This window comes from Gopherus flavomarginatus, chromosome 4 (genome assembly GCF_025201925.1).
Source record: "Gopherus flavomarginatus isolate rGopFla2 chromosome 4, rGopFla2.mat.asm, whole genome shotgun sequence".
Taxonomy (NCBI): domain Eukaryota; kingdom Metazoa; phylum Chordata; order Testudines; family Testudinidae; genus Gopherus; species Gopherus flavomarginatus.
Genome location: NC_066620.1, coordinates 35,132,697 through 35,153,033, shown reverse-complemented (window position 1 = coordinate 35,153,033; position 20,337 = coordinate 35,132,697). Strand labels below are relative to the sequence as shown.

At 40.3% G+C, this 20,337-nt stretch overlaps 1 protein-coding gene across 3 annotated transcripts in view; it reads left to right on the top strand.

Moving 5' to 3' along the window:
* Window positions 1–20,337, top strand: part of ASB3 (ankyrin repeat and SOCS box containing 3) — a 128,359-nt gene that overhangs the window by 92,569 nt on the left and 15,453 nt on the right. For all 3 annotated transcript variants that reach the window (XM_050951866.1, XM_050951864.1, XM_050951865.1), the window contains 4 exons: window positions 2,069–2,246; window positions 5,158–5,355; window positions 15,444–15,695; window positions 18,776–18,909. In XM_050951866.1, coding sequence (XP_050807823.1) covers window positions 2,069–2,246; window positions 5,158–5,355; window positions 15,444–15,695; window positions 18,776–18,909 — 762 coding nt within the window. The remainder of the gene's footprint in view (window positions 1–2,068; window positions 2,247–5,157; window positions 5,356–15,443; window positions 15,696–18,775; window positions 18,910–20,337) is intronic.

The window sequence follows — 20,337 nt, the reverse complement described above, 5'->3', positions numbered from 1 at the left end:
GAGCTTGCCAGGCGTTGATCTCCCCAGCACTGGTTTTTGTCATGTCTTTGGTTGCTGTTGCTGAGACCTCGAGGTTGCTCCCTGGCACGGTGCCGCTCGCCCTACTCCTGGCACCAGTTGGACCATTCCCAGCACCAGTCACTGGCTGCGACAGTGAGCTGCCAGACCCAAGCATCCACAGTCCCACCTTGTTCGCTGATCTGGCAGCAGGGCCAGTGGCTGACCCAATGGCCTTATTGGAATGTGTGGGACTTTCCCACCATGCCATTGCTCCACTGCCGCCAGCCCTCAATCCCCGCGTCAGACAGGCCAAAGTTGGCACCCACGGCAATGATGGCACCGGGTGTGGTGCAGGACATTCTGGCAGCTGCCGTGGGTGAGGAGCCGGCCACCCTCTCTGATAGGTGGAGACACCGCCAGACCACCCCGGTTGTCCAATCAACCTCCTCCTTTCAGGACAAGGTGGTGGCGAGCCCCTCCAGACCTAGCCCTCCAGATGATTTTAGGGAGCATCAGGTGCTGCTCCGGTTCGCCTGGCCTGCCTTATTTTCTTGCCCCACCTGGAAGTCAAGGTGGTGCAGATCCTGATGGACAATAGTGCCACAAAATATTACCTCACTAGGCAGGGTGGCATCAGGTCTTGGACCTTTGTCAGGAAGCACTCAGCCCCCGGGACTTTTATGTGCAGCATGCTATTCATCTGGTGGCTGCCCACCTGCCCGGAACCAAGAGTGTCCTGGTAGATTGCCTCAGCAAGGTCTTCTTGTCTCACCGCAAATGGTCACTCCATCCGGAGGTGGTCGGCCTAAACTTCTGAAAGTGTGGGACTCCCCCGGTGGACCTGTTTGCATCCTAGCAGAACAGGAAGTGCCACATATTCTGTTCTCTGCTGGGCAAGGGGGAGGGATAGCTCAGTGATTTGAGCATTGGCCTGCTAAACCCAGGGTTGTGAGTTCAGTCCTTGAGGGGGCCATTTAGGGAACTGGGTTAAAAATCTGGGGATTGGTCCTGCTTTGAGCAGGGAGTTGGACTAGATGACCTCTTGAGGTCCCTTCCAACCCTGATATTCTATGATTCTATGGGCTCCCTGTCAGATGCCTTCCTGATCCCGTGATAGGGAGCGCTGATGTATGCCTTTCTGCTGATACCATTAATCCACAAAGTCCTGCTAAAGGTGAAGCAAGACAAAGCGACAGTCATCCTCATAGTCCCAGTTTGGCCTCATCAACACTGGTTTGGCATGTTACTGAGTCTTTCGGCAGCCACCTCGCTGCGGCCGCCTCTTCGGCCGGATCCGCTGTCCCAGAGCCACGGTAATCTACTGCATCCGGATCTGGTGGCAGTGCACTTGATGGCCTGCCTACTGTGTGGCTAAGTGGGAAAAAATGGCGGTGTTCTGCTGTTGTCCAGCTGGGCAGCAGGAAACCTTCCACCAGGGCTACCTACATGGCAAAGTAGAAACTGTTCTTGTGATGGGCCTCAGGTCAGCACATTCGTGCAGAAGAGACCCCGCTGCAGGACATCCTGGACTATTTGCACCTTAAGCTCCAGGATCTGTTGCTGTTTTCGGTCTAGGTACACCTGGTGGCCATTTCAAGGCAGGTTGGTCTTCGCCCATCCCATGACAGCATGGTCATCCTGCTCCCTCCTGTTTCTCTCCTGGAGGGTCTCCATCCCATTACCCGCCCTCCTGCACCTCTGTTATCAAGAAGGAACTGAGAGGGCGCAGGGCCGGCAGTCCCTGATATACAATTCCGTGAGTGCAGCACTCTAGAGGTTGCCACACCTGTCCCTACAGGTACTGCTAAGGCAAAAGTCTCCAGTGACTGCACATGTGGGCGTACGCACACCTACAATGGAATGGATATGAGGAACACATCTCAAAGAACAACCGTTACGAAAGGTAGGTAACAGTTTTTTCTTTAATACCTGTGAGAAAACTTCTGAATGATGAAGCAATTTTGTGAAAGCCAGTGCCTAATTAATGCTGTAATTTGTTTATTCACTTTTGTGGTTTTGCTCTGTTATGATAATCAGGCATCATATTGTATGTTTTATTCTGTGTTAGGTGCAAATGTCAATTGTCAAGCCAAGGACAAAGCCACTCCATTATTCATTGCTGCACAGGAAGGCCATGCTGAGTGTGTGGACCTATTGTTATCGAAAGGGGCCAATCCAAATCTCTACTGTAATGAGGAGGAATGGCAGTTGCCTATTCATGCAGCAGCCCAAATGGGCCATAGCAAGTAGGTGATATAAAAATCTAATAAACAATTCTGCTCACTAAATGGTAATCAAGAATAAGAATTCTCAGCTATAAATGGAAGGGAAATAATGAGTTATGGACTCTGTTTTTCAGTTTAGAATTTCCTATTCTCTTCACATTACAGTTTCAAAGCCTGACCCTGCAGCTCTTGTCCATGTGGAACTCTCATTGAAGTAAGCAGACATTTTGCATTGGAGTCTGATCCAACTCCCATTTAAGTCAGTGGATGTCCCACAGAGAGAGGGGCTGCATGATTAGACATCTGCTCACCTGATAAGCATATTACTGTTTTGTTTATTTTATGTTTTAGGTGTAAATAATGATAAAGTATTCTTGTCCAGAACTTTTTAGGAGCCCTTAGTTAGAAATACAGTTTTAAATGATAATCATACAGCAGTAAAAATAATCCTATACAAATAACAAATAACTAAATGAGCCAGTAAATCAAAGCAGCAGAACAGTCCATTTATTTCATCCAAGAACATAGCTCCACCCCCTCCCCCAAACAGCAAAACAAAATAATTTAAAAAAAATTGGCCTTTGCAGTAGAGTAGGTAATGAAATTTGAGGTATTTCACAGCAGGGAGTGGGAGGCTAGCAAGTTTCAGACCTCTAGGTTCTCACAGAGATCCCTCTGCCAGTAGTCCCCGTCTCTTTTATAAATGGGGGATCCAGCTAGAGTGGCTCCACTGAGCGTAGTTTTGGCTGTATATCACATTCTCACATTCCAGACCATTTAAGGCTCTATAGCTCATGATCAACACCTTAAACTCCACCTGAAGAGCCAGCACAGTTCCTGGAGCATTGGTGTCACATGTTTCCAGATGCCCCACTCAGTAAATGAGCTGCTGCACTCTGCACCAGCTTCAGTCTGTGAATGATTTTAAGGTGTAGACCCATGTAGAGTGCATCTTAGGGGGTGGGGGAAGCATGGAAAACAGAGACAAGGTTCATTTGTGAAATAAAGGATGTAACGTCCTAGCCAGCCTGGTTATAGCTGTCTAACAGTTTCTGTGGGGCGTCTAACAGTTTCTGTGGGGCATCTAACAGCTTCAAGTGTCATGCTCTGGTGACCAGTGGCAGAAACCCCCAGTCAAATGGGCTAATGTTGCCTCTGCCATGTCCTCCAGCTGCTTCATCCAAGCCACCATCACCTGAGCCTTGTTTGGACTGAGCTTCAGCCAGCTCACTCTTATCCATTCCCCAACCTCAAGAAAGCATTGGCTGAGGAAACCTCATTGTCTGGGGTGTCATAGATGAGGGGTTCTCAAACGGGGTCATGACCCCTCAGGGTTGGGTACATGGCGGTCATGAGCTATCAACTTCATGGGGCTGACAGCTCCCATTAAATTAAATCAACCCCTAGTTTTTAAAGTAAAGGGGGAGGTCACACTCAGACGCTTGCCGTGTGAAAGGGGTCACCGACACAAAAAGTTTGAAAATCACTGAGATAGACACATATATTTGGTTGTCATCAGTATACTGAAAACTGCACGCCCATATACATCTGGTTTGGGTGGGGAGGAGAGATGTCAGCATGACATCCTGCAGTAACCTGCACTTGAGAGCCCTTTGGGAAAAGGAGGAAGTGCCCATAATTATGTGGTGCAACCTAGGCAAAAGGAAAACAAAGCTACAGAAGAGCAGAACTCTCCTCTCCCACCAATGTTTGCAGATGAGTCAACAGCATTTCACAATCAGTAGAATGTAATAATACCTGTATGGGGGCTTGATCTTCATCCATTACCAGGAGGAGGTCATTGACCAGCATGACCAGTGAAATTTCTGTGTTCAAACTGATAAGGGAAAAGATGTTTCAGAGGAATCTAGATAGTGTGAGAGATGTCTTGCCACAGCTACTGTCTTTCTCAAAAATGGAAGGTAAATTGGCAAGATTGTCAAGGCATGGCTCCTTGAGCAAAGGCTGTGTTAATACTTCCTTCAGAGCAACAGGCAGGCTGGTTTCTCTAAGGGTATGGCTACACATGAAATTTCAAAGTGCTGCCGCGGCAGCGCTTTGAAGTGTGAGTGTAGTCAGAGCGCCAGCGCTGGGAGAGAGCTCTCCCAGCGCTGCACATAAACCACATCCCTTACGGGTGTAGCTTGCAGCGCTGGGAGCCGCGCTCCCAGCGCTGCAGCGCTGATTACACTGAGGCTTTACAGCGCTGTATCTTGCAGCGCTCAGGGGGGTGTTTTTTCACACCCCTGAGCGCGAAAGTTGCAGCGCTGTAAAGTGCCAGTGTAGCCATGGCCTAAGAGAAGCTTTGACAATTTCCATCTGCAAAGGACCCCCTACTTCCTTACTGATCTTCATTAATCAGGAAGGATATGGGTCCAAAGTACAGGGTGTGACACCAAATTTTCCCACCACTCCCAACATTGAGGCTGAATTCTAACAGAGAAGACATCCCCTTTGTCTACAGTTTGTTAAACCAAACTCCCAGATCTGAACACTCATTCCTACTACTTTGTAAAAGTCTAGATCCAAACTTTGCAGAACAGACATATCTCTATATCAGTGTAAACCAATCTCTGACTAAAACTAATTAGAATCTGAGATATTACAAACACATCAATTCCAGCTAATTTTGAATAACAAATCATAAAAGATTTAGAAGATTATTTCAGTTTAAATTTGCAGATAGTTTTGCATTGATGATACTAACAGTTCCATATGCTTAAGCACGTTAGAAGTTTTTTATGTCAAAATGTCTGCTATTATGAATGGGTTTTTTTACGTATTTATTTAATTAAAAGGATGTGATTACGTTTCGTGTGTGATTTTGTTTTAAACAATAATGTCCATGGGAAAAATAGCCAGGAAAAATAGTATCTAATTTTTCCATATATGTAAAAAGACTCCACAATAAACATAGTTTTATATGTTATAGCTTATTGGGATTGCTAATACCAGTTACTGATCGGACCTGTGACACAGGAAAAGACAAAGTGAGCCCTGTCTATTCAGCAGTTTATGGTGGTAATGAAGAGTGCTTGGAAATGTTACTTAAAGAAGGCTACAGCCCAGATGCTCAGAAGTGCCTAATCTTTGGCTGCATATCACCTATGTGCATGGTTTTCCAAAAGAAGTATGTATGATATATCTCTAGTGGTTTTTCATTTGTCATAGTTTAACTATACTTCTCTTTATCTCAGGCTTACTTTTTAAAATATATATGTTTTTTTTCCCTTCTCAATTCTTGAGACAACAGTGTAAACCTGAAATACCTCTATAGTGCACTAGTTATGGGTCACATACATGAGCTAAAGAACCTTGCTAAAATCTCCTTTGGGAAGCTCTGTTCTTTGAAAAGGAGTCTTGTAGAACATAATTGCAGTCTAGTTTCCTGGCTTTCAAAAGGCCTTATCAACCATCTCGGTCTTCTGGGAACTTGACATGATGCTGTAATTGAATCAAACAGATTCTTAATTAGCTAGATTCTTTTCAGTAAGATTGAGTTCTTGGAAAGTACTATTTTACTTTCTCTGCATGCCAGTCTTTTGTGTAAAAACAAAGCAACATAAAATTGTTTTAGACAAGTGCCCCCTCCTCCTCCAAATCCCAGTGTTCCTAGGACAAGACTGTCCCATACCCTGAAAGCAGAGCTTCTGTATGTTACAGCTGTTGTGAACTACCTAAGAATTTATACTTAACCGTAGATTACAAATCCCTTGAGATCATGATCACTATGTCCCATTTGTTCTATACAATGTGTATGACACATGATGTTGGTGCTCAACAAATGGTTGTTTGATACAACAGAGGAAAATTGTAAAATGTAACTACTGTTGTTCACATTTTAACTTAATTTACTTGATACTGAAAGTATATTCATGAGGCAGGACTCCCTTCTTCCCTTCAGTTCACTATTTTGTAGTTATTAATTTTATTAATAAAATTGGTAAATCTCTTCTTCCACCTAATTCTGTATATAGTTGGGTTTGTGGGACCTTTGAAAAATAAAATAAACATGATAATTATCTCATTATTGTGTGTCTATTATTCCCTCCTCCCAAAACTTGTCCTTAGAGAAGATGCGTTACACACTGAACCAAATCTAGATACCAGTGAAAATAATGGTGCAGGATTAGCCCCCAAGACACTTCTTGCGAACTCTGAGCTTCACATGTTATTGTGAGCTGTGTTTTACAAAAGGTATATAGATATGATAGATTTAAATTGGGATACTAAATACAGATATCTTAATGGATCTGATATTGGACTAGGCATTAGAATGATAGAAATATTCAGTACTTGCACATGTTGGAGAATAATATTTGATAAACACGTGCAAATTATTTTTGCAGTAACTACATTTATTATTAATTTAATACTTTGACAAAATGCAATTTAACTTGTTTTTTATGTACTATATATCACAGCAATATTATGCATAGTAATGTTGTGTGGCTAATGTGCTTTTTTTAAAGGGAAATTGTTTAGGCTATTAAATTAGATCTACTTAAAAATCACATTCTAACAGAAGAATGACTCTTTAACACAGGGTTAAATTATTTCCTGGCACAGTGCCACTGAAGTCAAGGAAGTAATGGGAGCAAAGAATTTGGCTTATCTCTAATTTTAAAAAATGCATCACTTAGTTGATCCAAATAGCACCACTTTTTGGTGCTGTCTTCATTTTGTGCATTCAGTGCTTTCATCTCCTCATTCTGATTTCTTGTCCTGTCCTGATAGGGCAAAAGGTGTAACTGCAGCAAATGTCCAGCAGAAATTTTTTCAGCGGACAAAAAAATATGTGCAGCACATGAACTATACGTGTGCATGCAGTGATGCACAATTCTCCCAGGAGTAAATATTGGTGGAGAAGCCTTATTTTTAGGCACCTATGTTTGAAAATATTAGACTGTGTGTATAAAAATAATTCATAAAAACTTCATTAATGTCTTGGAAGTTTAAATAACTTCATTTTTTTCTGATGCAATGTTAGCCTCTGGTGCTGCAGACACTTATGTATATGCATAACTAGAAGAAGATGAGTAGTCCCATATAAGTCAGTGGAACTGTTCATGTGAGTAAAGTTATGTGCCTGTTGAAGTGATTGCAGGATCAGGACCTGAATTTAATTTTTTTTTCATCTGTGGCAGTTTTGTAAAATTCAAATGAGATACCATATCAGTATTGACATGTTTTGGGGGTTGGGAATACAGGAATTTTGTTCCTTATAAATTTTAATCTAAAGTTGCAATAGCACAGATTTTCAAAGTAGTTTTACAAAGCCTCACATAGTTTAAAATACAATTTAGATTACTTAATTTAAAAAACCCATGGATTTAAATTGGCTTGATTTAAATCGCTCCACCCTGACTTGATCACATTAATTACTTTGAATTTTCTGAGCACATAGAGAGTCTTCTAAGGGTCCATGTCTGAATTTTAAAAACCCTTCTAATTCCATATAGCATATTTGAAGACTGTCTCCTGTGAAACCATCTTGTCTGATTAGCAGTTGGGGGAAATTAAAACCTGTTCAGTATAATTGGTGTTCTGTGGAGAAAGTGTGTTTCATGTGCCAGAACCTCTTTTCTTCCTTGTCTCAGCTTTCCCCTAAGGTTGTTTTGTTTATTTATTTTTTTTTTTTTGCCATCCCTCTCAGTTTGTATTTCCTTTATTTTATTTTTCACTTAGGACTGTATTGTGGCTTTGCCACAAATCCCGAATAAAGGGCAGCATGTAGTTGTGCTGCTCAAGGAACAGACCAGGAACCAAATTGTGACTCTGAGTCACAGTCTGATCTCCCATTCTCCACTTGATCTGAGTGGGAAGTAATTTATGCCAACCCTATAAATGACACAAATTACTGGTACTTCCACTTCTATGTTGGTTCAGCTGTGCTGGCTAAAGCATTGGGCAGATGAAGTCAAAAGTTCTGCCCACTCTTACTGCTATGGCAATACAGATAGATCATACAGGAGAGAAAATGGACACTTTACACCTCCTTGCTCCTCTGCATGGACATGTTACTAGGGTCATGATTGTGCCCTTGAGATTTTTTTTCTTGTCTACCTTTCCTTTCTTCCTTCTTTGTCTCTTAGGGTACATCTACACTACAGGATTATTCTGATTTTACATAAACCGGTTTTGTAAAACAGATTGTATAAAATCGAGTGCATGCGGCCACACTAAGCACATCAATTCGGTGGTGTGCGTCCATGTACTGAGGCTAGCGTCGATTTCTGGAGTGTTGCACTGTGGGTAGCTATCCCGTAGCTATCCCATAGTTCCCTCAGTCTCCCCCGCCCATTGGAATTCTGGGTTGAGATCCCAATGCATGATGGTGCAAAAATAGTGTCGCGAGTGATTCTGGGTAAATGTCGTCACTCATTCCTTCCTCTGGGAAAGCAACAGCAGACAATCATTTTGCGCCCTTTTTCCCTGGATTGCCCTGGCAGACGCCATAGCATGGCAACCATGGAGCCCGTTTTGCATTTTGTCACTGTCACCGTATGTGTACTGGATGCCGCTGACAGAGGCGGTACTGCAGCACTACACAGCAGCATTCATTTGCCTTTGCAAGATAGCAGAGACGATTATCAGTTGTTCTGTACTGTCTGCCGTGCTATTGTAAATTGGTGATGAGATGATGGTTATCAGTTGTTCTGTACCGTCTGCTGCTGTCATGGGTGCTCCTGGCTGAGGTCGGCCAGGGGTGCAAAGACAAAAATGGGAATGATCCCCCCGGGTCATTCCCTCCTTTATGGTTTATCTAAAAATAGAGTCAGTCCTACCTAGAATATGAGGCAAGTGTGCTAGAGAACCAGTGTACCAGAGAGCACAGCTGCTCCGTGTCAGATCCTGCAGAAATGATGAGCTACATGCCATTCTAGGGGGTGCCCCTGCAACAACCCCACCCGTTGCTTCCCTGCTCCCCCAACCCTCCTGGGCTACCGTTGCAGTGTCCCCCCCATTTGTGTGATGAAGTAATAAAGAATGCAGGAATAAGAAACACTGACTTGTTAGTGAGATAAAATGAGGAGGAGGCAGCCTCCAGCTGCTATGATAGTCCAGGCAGGACATTAAACGGTGTGGGGGAGAGGAGCCTAGCATCCCGCTGCTATGATTGTCCAGGCAGTACAGAATCTTTTCTTTAGACATAAAAGGAGGGGGCTGATGGAACTCAGCCCCTAGTTGCTATGATGAAGTCAGTTACCAGCCATTCTGTACCATCTACTGGGAATGACCGGGAGTCATTCCTGTTTTTACCCAGGTGCCCCCGGCCGACCTCACCTGAGGCCAGCCAGGAGCACTCACGAGCTGATGATGACGATGGATAGCAGTCATATTGTACTGTCTGCCACCAAGGAGGGGAGGCGAGAGGGTGCTGCTGTTCATTGCCCCAGCACCGTGTCTACCAGCAGCATGCAGTAGACATAGGATGACATATAAAAAAGTCAAGAATCGATTTTTTTCCCTTTTCTTTCACGGGGGGGGCGGAGAGGGGGATAAATTGACGAACTATACCCTGAACCACCCTGGACAATGTGTTTGACCCTATTAGCATTTGGAGCTCAGCCAATAATGCAAATGCTTTTCGGAGACTGCGGGGATGTGGGAAATCGGGAGTCCTCAGTACCCCCTCTTTCCCTCCATGAGCGTCCATTTGATTCTTTGGCTTTCTGTTACCCTTGTCACGCAGCACTATGCTGAGTCCCTGCTGTGGCCTCTGTCTGGAGATTTTTTCAAATGCTTTGGCATTTCGTCTTCTGGAACGGAGCTCTGACAGAACAGATTTGCCTCTCCATACAGAGATCAGATCCAGTATCTCCTGTACGGTCCATGCTGGAGCTCTTTTTGGATTTGGGACTGCATTGCCACTCATGCTGATCAGAGCTCCACGCTGGGCAAACAGGAAATGAAATTCAAAAGTTCGTGGGGCTTTTCCTGTCTACCTGGCCAGTGCATCCGAGTTCAGATTGCTGTCCAGAGCAGTCACAATGGTGCACTCTGGGATACCGCCCAGAGGCCAATACCGTTGATTTGTGGCCACACTAACCCTAATCCGTTATGGTAATACCAATTTCAGCGCTACTCCTCTCGTCAGGGAGGAGTACAGAAACCAGTTTAAAGAGCCCTTTATATCGATATAAAGGGCCTCGTTGTGTGGACAGGTGCAGCGTTAAATCGGTTTAACACTGCTAAAATCAGTATAAATGCGTAGTGTAGACCAGGCCTTACTTTGCTTCCTTCTTTCCTCTATTTTTCTCTCATTGCTTTTTTCCAACCAGTCCTCTTTTCCCCTTCCACGTTCCCCTTATTTTTAAATGTTAGTTTTTCATAATCTGCTGTATATATTATATGTTGTAATGTCATATTATAAAGGGACCTTACAACTCCTTTTTTTTCTCACATAAAGCCGCATGAACAAAATATAGCAATCTACCCAAATCAAATTCAAGTACAGATCCTTAAGGAAAAGTCCCCTTTGTTTTTTAAGCCGCTTCTAAATGTTTCTTTTTAATTTACTGCTGTTGTCATTTGCTAAGGGAAGGTGTTGCTTCCTTGAGTACTGATTCCAAAGTTACCATGGAGCTATTTCGCCTTTGGTTATTATTTTAAGGCAAAGATAATGATGAAGATTGAATGTGATTTTGATCATTCATGAAGTACCATGTACAGGATATTTAAAGCAAGACAAAATCAAATTAATCAAATTATTTGTACAGTTTATTCAGTTCCTAAATTACCAGAGTATAAAGTACATGGCTCTCTATTATCATTTCCTGATGCCTACTATCAGATGAGCTGTATCCACACTACAGAACACACATTTGTTGTCTCAGATTCTGAAAGAGGTAATTTGGTGATTACCTGCAAAGTTCTCTTATTGTATAGGATGTTGGTCCTGGAGTGGTTGTAACCTTTGATAGGTAGGGAACTGGCAAAAGTGTTCTATGGTGAAGATTTCAGTAATGTTAGAATTTGTTATCCCTGACAGTTTGATAGTAGCATTGGAGTATGCATCCTGTACAGATTGATGTTTAGCTAAATTATGCTCAAATATTAAAATTTTCATGACGTTAAGCATATAGTGTGTGTATAATATATGTGAAAGTTATAATGTGCATGCATTTATCTCATCATCAATATTCTTGAGTGTTACATACGTTCTTCAACAGAATAGTAAACTTAAAAAAAAAAACCTCTCTAAACCTATTGTAAAATTGTTTCACAAGAATCTCTCAATATGTGCCATGTATCTAGAAGCAGTACAGAATTTTAATAAATAACCTGCCAGTTTAGTAATTTTCCGAGTGAAAATGCTGCAGCAATATTTGGCTTAAATTTATTCTGCTTCAGCTAAAAGGGCATATTTCAAGGGAGGAAATCAGCAGGGACATAATTTTTTTTTAAACAGTGAAAGCATGTCCCTATGACTGTGCCTATTATAGCTAATATTTCTCTGGTCAGGCTGCAAATGATTTTGAATTGCTTGAGGCAGGAACTCATGCAGATCCTGAACTGCGCATGTGAAATCATACATCTGGATAATAGCCAGACTGTGCTCTGCCATGTCTCCTATAAATTATGTATAAGGTTTGCAGTGAAGAAATGCCTAGGGTTTATTGTATTAAATTTCACTGCATACCTTGTAGACCATGTCTTTAAAAATCAATGAGCATCATTTCACTGTTCTGTCCTGTCCTGTTCTTAGTGTATAATAAACATAGTTTTTAGAAAATGAATCAGCCCTGCTAATGGTTCTCAAAAATGTTGCTACAAATGAGACAGGCAGCAGAGGATTAAATTCCAAACTGCCTCATAGAAGCAACATTCTGTAATCAAATTATTAACTAAAGGCCACATGTGCAACCAACACACACATGCTTGGTTATATCATCATTCACTATCACAGTATCATTAATAAAGACTAATTACACAGATGTTAAAATATATCTTGCTGATAATTGCAATGAAGGCAAAGAAAAACTAGTGATTTTCACCTTTTTTATCTTTTAAATGAATCAAAGGAATCTAAATAGCTATGTAAGAGGAATAGACTATTTGGATTCAGCTCCTTGTGAATATTTGCACAGGTCTTTTAGCCTGCAAAGTCTTGATTAAAATCCAGTATAGAAAAAAATGGCTCTTAGTTGTGAGATCTTGGGTGGCAGCATTTCAGCATTCTAATACAACTGTTTTCTTTATTCAGGGGTGGCTCTATGTATTTTCCCGCCCCAAGCATGGCAGTCAGGCGGCTTTCGGCGGCATGCCTGCGGGAGGTCTGCTGGTAACATGGATTCAGCGGCATGCCTGTGGGAGGTCTGCTGGTAACATGGATTCAGCGACATGCCTGCGGGAGGTCTGCTGGTAACATGGATTCAGCGGCATGCCTGCTGGAGGTCTGCTGGTCCTGCGCCTTCGGCGTACCCGCCGCAGAATTGCCACTGAAACCGCAGGACCAGCGGACCTCCCGCAGGCATGCTACCGAAGGCAGCCTGACTGCCACCCTCACGGCGACCGGCAGGCTGCCCCCACAGCTTGCCGCCTCAGGCACGCGCTTGGTGCCTTGGTGCCTGGATACGCCCTTGTCTTTATTGCTTCCCACAAAGCTTATCTGGACAGCAGATTTTCAAATTAAAAGCAAGATCTTTTTTAAATGGCTCTAATAGAGTTGGGAGCTAACTTAGTGTCTCACACAAATCATGCTAAATATAAACCTTAATTAAAAATGTTGATAGGCTAACTGGTTGTTTGCATTACTCTAACTTCAATACCCAGAAAGACATTGGAAAAAATTATTGAACAATCAGTTTGTTCAAACCTGGAGGATAATAAGTAATAGCCGGCAAGGATTTGTCAAGAATAAATCTTGCCAAACCAACCTACCGTAATTTCCCTCTTTGACAGGATAACTAGCCTAGTTGATAGTGGGAAGCAGTAGATATGAGTTATCTGGACTTTAGTAAAGCTTTTGACATATCCTGCGTGACATTTCTTAAGCAAACTAGAGAAATATCGTCTAGATGAAATTACTGTAAGGTGGGTGCACAACTGGTTGAAAAACCATACTAAGAATAATTATTAATGGTTCACTGACAAACTGGGAGGTCATAGCAAGTGGGATCCCACAGGGGTTTGTCTTGGGTCTGGTACTGTTCAAAAATGTAATTAACGACTTGGATGATGGAGTGAAAAATATGAGGCTGTCCCCAAGCTCGGAGCAGTTGCTAGCACTTTGGAGGAGAGTATTAGAATTCGGAATGCTCTTGGTAAATTGGAGAATTGGTCTGAAATCAGCAAGATGAAATTCAATAAAGACAAAGACAAAGTACTGCACTTAAGAAGAAAAAAAATCAAATGCACAAATAAAAAATAGGAAGTAACTGGCTATGTATTAGTACTGCAGAAAAGGATCCGGGGGTTGTTATAGCAGATGACAAATTGGATGAGAGTCAACAGTGTGATGCTGCAGTAAAAACAGCAAATGTCATCTATGATGTATTAACAGGAGCGTCGTATGTAAAATGTGGGAGATAATTGTTGTATTTTAATCAACACTGGTGAGGCCTTAGCTGAATATTGTATCCAGTTTTGCGCATCACATTTTAAGAAAGATATGAATAAATTGGAGAGATTCCAGGGGAGAACAACAGAAGTGATAAAAAGATTTAGAAAACTTGACTTATGAGGAAAGATTGAAAGAATTGGGCATGTTTAGTCTAGAGAAGAGAAGGTGGGGGAGGGGGAGGGAGGGGAGCCTGAACGCAGTTTTCAAATATGTAAAAGTGGAAGCTAATCAGCTGATTTCCATGTCCACTGAGTGTAGGAGAAGTAATCAACCTAGTTTTCAGTATAGAAGATTCAGGTTAGATATTAAGAAAAACAGTTTAACTATAAGGATAGTTAATCATTGGAACAGGTTACCTAAAGAGGTTGTGGAATCCCTGTCAATGAAGGTTTTTAAAAACAGGCTAGACAAATACCTGCCAAGTATGGTCTAGGTCTACTTAATCCTGCCTCAGCACAGGGGATGGACTCACTAGATGACCTCTCAAGGTCCCTTCCAGCATTACACTTCTATGATTCTGTGAATTTCAGGATATTTCCAGGATTCTCAGAATGGGGAGCATTTTGATCAAAATGTTATATACATTGTCTATAAAAGTGAATAAATTTAATATATTAAAGGGAAGTGTAATTAAGTGTATATCCTGTTTTCTTATAACAGAGACATGGGAGACACAGGCTTTCACTTCTAGGTTACCAATTTAAGTGTGAACGAATATGTGAAAATGTGAAGTTCCGTTCAGTACTTGTTTGGTGTTGGAGAGATGACACCAGTAAACTGTTATTAATTGTTAGTCTCAGTAGAGAGTCTAGGGATTGAGAGGAGAACAACCTTGCTGCATCTAGGTAATCCATACACAGCTGGTTTGAAGCATACTATCAGGACAGTATGAATAGGGCCTTGCATTGATAAATATTTGTATCTGCCTCTGATCCGCAAACATGATCCACGGATATCTGCAGATTTGAAGGGTTCTAGATACAAAATTTGGAACCACATCCATCCACAATCTACAAACATGGTCCGCCAATATCCACATCCATAGGATATGAAGCAGATATCTGCACATTTGCAGGGCTCTAAGTATAAGAAAGCTTGACCTGTTGCTTCCTTGGCTTCCGCTGTCCTGTGGATAATTAGAAGGCTTAATTTGATCAGCATCTTTTGCAAACATTACTTAAACTAAAAATTATTGTGAATATACACCTCTACCTTGATATAATGCTGTCCTCGGGAGCCAAAAAAGCTTACCACGTTATAGGTGAAACCACGTTATATCGAACTTGCTTTGATCCGCTGGATTGCGCAGCCCTGCCCCCCCAGAGAATTGCTTTACCGCGTTATATTTGAATTCGTGTTATATCGGGTCGTGTTATATCGAGGTAGACGTATAATTTAATTCAGTTTCTTTTTTAAACATTTTCAGCAACAAAAATGCAAACGTTTTAAATTTTAATATGGATCTCTTTTGGGAAGTACAGATTATTTGAGTGACATTTTAAGGTGATGCTTTCTAGAAACAATCACTGTTGCAGTAGTCTAAAATGGTTTGTTACAAAAGGTTCTCTAGTCTGATTCTATAGTAACTTTAGCAGTGTATTTTCAGTATTATTTTAACAAGGTGTCTTGTTTTCTGTGTGATATTGTAGGTTTTATGGTTTAATTCCTATTCTTCTGAAGCATGGGATCCACCTACTCGGGATTAATTTAGGATACTGCCTGCATCACAAGAAGTTTTCTTGGTTTCGACACTTCTTGAAGGTGGGCTGTCCGATGCCTTCTGGGAAATGCTCACTAGAGTTTACAAAATACGCCGCTAAAGCTCAGGAACAGTACAAAGAATGGCTACCATATCTATTTTTGGCTGGATTTAATCCACTGAATCTGTTGTGCAGACTGTGGTAAGAAATATAATACTGACTTGTATTTTAGATGTTGTGTGCTAAATACTGATTTCCAAATCCATGACTAACCTAGTTTAACGAACGCTTTCACTGAGCAGCACATCATAACCAGTGCTTACAGTGTGCCAGGTGACAATGGGTTTCAGACCCAGGAAATCAGATTTCTAACCAACAAGCCAGATTGCTGAAGGGTGAGTGGCACATTTTAGTGTCTCTGGGGGAAAACATCTTCTGATTTGCTGCTTTGCCCCCCTCCTGAGAAAGAGTAGCCAATCAGAGCTGCTTCAGGAAACAGGTCGAGCTCTCCCTCCTTCTGTCAGGAGCCCGCACTGTTTTCATAGGACAGGAGGGAGCAGGAAGAGACCAGCTGCACAGGATGACTCTTCCCTCTTGCCCCTCTGCGAGCTATTGGACTGCTTCTCTGTTCCCTCCCCCTGCTTTCCCCACTTCCTCCCAGCAACACTCAGCCTGGGAAGAGGGAGAGGTGACCATGCTGCACGCCCGCCTCCTGGGAGAGGTGGGTGGAGAACTGCAGGAGGGACAGAGGTCAGGCTGGAGGGGGCAGGAGTGATGGGGACAAAACAGGTGGGGGCACAATTGATATGGGGACTGGAGGAGGCTAGATTGAGGGGAGAGGATTGATTTGGGGATTGTAGGGTAGAATTAATTCACCAGGGGCAAAGGCAGATGTAGAGGTGATTTCAGACCCCTCTACATTTTTCAGATCATTTTAAGCACTGAATTCAGTAATCTAACTCAGCATCATGACTTATAGAGATTTCAAATGTCTTGAGTGAAAAGTTCACACAGAAGAGCAGGGGTCAATGTTATAAAACTTTTCCCCTTGTCTGGGAAGAGAGCCAAAGCAAGGCTAGGTCTTTATTTACTCCAGAGAATGGGGTGCTCTGCATTTTTCACTGAACAGTCTTTCTTCCCTATCATTTCCCTCCTCCTGTGAAAATGGTGTGCTACCAACCCCAAATCAAATGAAAGTATGTAAGTGCAATAAAACAATGGTATAAGAAAAATCTCAGATAATTCTGGGTCAAATGGGAATTTAAACAGTGTCGGAGGGGGAATTCCTCTAGCATTCAGTTCAGTGGCAGGGGGAGAAGGAAGTGAGTAAAATTACAGATTGTCATTGTCACTTGATTTTTTTGCCTTAGTACCATAAATTTTATGTTGTTTTATATAAAGTGTGAATTAATACATTTCCGATTAAAAAAAAAACCAAAAACCAAAAAACTAGATTGACTGCTTTTACATTTAATTAGGCATTATAGAAATTACTCTAGTATTTAAAGGGGTCAGTATATTTATATTCTGATTTTTTTTTCCTTTTTCCATGTTGTCATGCAGCGTAGAAGCTTTGACTCTGTACTTCCATATGTATGACTTGTAAGAAAATAATTTGAAACTATACAAACACATGAAATAGAAATAATGGATTAGACAGAGTCCACTGATTTAGTATATTCACAAAACTTTGCATATCCTGTTAGTAATTCCATTTACATGTAATCTTTAATTTGTATAGGAGTTGAATTTTAATGTCCACTCAGTTTTAAACATTGGTTTGTTTTAAATTTTGTGATGACATTATAGTTGAATTTGTCATACTGCTTACAATGTTAACTTCATCATTTGACTGATTTTCTTGATTTAGTGAAATGTTATATTCATTGATTTTTTTAAAGCAACATATTTTAAGCCTGACATGATAAATGGTATTTGTGATTACACTGTACTTACAAATAAAGAGCAGTGTATAATTACAAGAGTAAACACTATAAAAGTCCTAATCTTTTGTGACTCTTGTTGTCCATTTGTATTGTATGTAACATTTTTTTATATTGTCAGCTAAACTATAAGTGCTTTTATACCTTTCTTGACTTATATTGTTTAAAAACATACTTGTTAAAATAACTGCCTATTACAATGTAATCCACAGATTTGATCTATTTTTGCAACTTTAAATGCAATGCCTTTTTTTTTCCTCCTGGAAAATAATGGCAGAATAATAAAAAGTAAATGCCATCTGTGCATATGGTTTATTAATTGTCACTGGCTTATGGTTGTACAAGTGTACAATATAATGGTAAGTGTACTACAGTAACAATAAATTTTAGTGGGAGTATCAAAAGTGGTAAGCAAACTCACCATTGCATTAAAGAAAGCAATGCAAACAGATTCATTACTCCTGTGCATTGTTCAGATAAATGCATGAAAATGATTCTTTTGGTCACACATGAACTATATTAATGCTGAAAAATGAAATAATAGAAAAAATAGAACAGCAGGAAGGTTTATTATTATTAATTTTAATCACCCAGTACATTTGTGTGTTTCGCAGCATTTTGTTTTATACTATTGGTTGAGTCAGATGAAAATAGAAAAATACGTATACAGCATAGAAATTATGTGAAAATGCAAGTATTGTATTTCAGTACATTTCAAATGCCCTTTTTAAAAATAACTCCTTTAGACTTCCTGTGTAACCCACTTATTCTGTGAAGGCTATTGTTTACCAATTTTTACACATTTTCTTGGAGAAATGAGATATAAATCACCCTAAAATCAGTTCGTGCATAAAGTTCAAAATCTTTTTTTTTTTAATTCCTTAGGTTTTGGTTTGATTATTTTTTAAATTAAATAAGCCATTAAACATTTTTCCAGATGTCATGGGAAGACTAGGCAATAACATGAGACACTTATTCACCCTGGTTTTGAGAGACCTTATAAAAACCTAGGTAGAGATGGAATAAGCAATTCTTGCAGAGAAAAATACTGCCTATTACTAAGGCAGATACATTTTATAGTGTATACTTTCTCTTACAGTGTAGCTTAATTCTAAAAGTAATGGAGGAAGATATAATTGCTTTAGTAAAGTGTTATGCTATCAAAGTTATTTTAGAATTCCCTTTGATTTTTTTTTATGCTTAGGATGTGATTTCCAGGAACTTCTTGTTATAAAAACATAAATCTTTCAATATGTTTCCTCCTCTCCCCCAAGATTATCTTTGTGGTAGTGTGTACAACAATTGACAATGTTATATGGTGATTTTTTTATCGTGTAGGATTTATTCTGTGAATGATGACATCCTTAATTTCACTCTGGAGTTCACTAACTGGAAAAGGCTTCCTCCAGCTATAGAACAAAATCTCTCTGACCACAAAGAAACCTCCACCTGGGTTCCACGTAACCATTTTGGTAAGTAAAACAACCAATCATTTAATTTCTGCACATACCAATTTCCAGAATTTAAGAGGGAAATAGCTTTTTGGAACAATATGTGAAGATTGCAGAACGTAAAATTAAATTGGATAGAAATTTTGTTTTTATACCTGGGGAAACCAGTAGCTGTCCTAAGTGAAATACATAATGTGTTTTAAACTGATACTTTAAGTCAGGATTATCCTCTACATGTAATTGCTGTTACACAGATTAAATAAAAAACTGTCTAAGGTCAATACTGCTTTAAGTGCCCTGAAACATAAAAGGGCAGCAGGATGGTGGTATAACACATATGTATGAAATGAAATTCAGAGAGCCTATTGTTTGGAAAGATTTTGAGCACTATAAACTAGTTAACTTTGACTTATTAAGTAACCTTTACAGGTCAGTTAGCTTGATAATTGGTATGGAAAAATCTTAGTAGCTAATTCAGGGGATTAATTAGGTATGCCCTTTGGAGGGTGGGTGTAAAATATATTGTAAGGGCACCAAGTGTAAGTTAATAGTGGACCTTAATAAAATGATTTGTTCTGCCTCTTTGAAGATTTAAGGGGACATGATGGGTACTACCTGATTACTTTTTCTAGACAATGTTCCCCTAACTTTGTTTATTGAATTTGATTTATATACTCAATACAAAAATTCCTATCCACTGATCTAAGCACTTTTGACAGCAATTAAAAATACAAACCATATAAATATTATAATAAATACCTAGAAATCCAGCAGCCTCTCTTCCTTCCTATAATTAAAATATAATCAACCAAAAAAAGAATACATATATTTCCACAAATATTATCTCTTGCCACACACAGCCTTCCCAAAAGCCAGTCAGAGCAAATGGGCTGTGCAGTAGTGAGCTATCTGAAAAATTATGCAATACTCTTTCCTACTGATTCATTGTAAAATTAATTCCTTTTTAAAGCAGTGCTATAACATCTGCAAAGTGTTTGTTTTTGTGTTTGTTATGAGACTTTCCCTGGAGTACTGTATTTAATACTATTCAACATATCTTATTGGAGTGGGAGAAGGCTTTACATAAAGAAATTTACTTGATCAAAGTTCTTCTGTGTTCCCTTAGTTATTAGTGAATATATTTATATTGTAATGAATGCAGCTTTCTTTGTGGTCAATTTCTTCCTCCTGCTTGATCCTTCAGTGGAGTTTTAATTCTGTGTTTTGTTTAGGACATCAATCTGTTATAGAAATTAATGTGATGTCCTAAATTTAGCTTTAGGACTTCATAGCAGGATCTGCTGAGAAAAGACAAGTTATTATTCATAATTACCAAGGATAGAAAGAAAAATATGAAAAAACATGAAATGGTTTCGTATATATTTTAAGTTTTCCTAGTATGAAAAATTATGAGAATGATTATATATTTAGCAGACTTAAAAGTGTTCC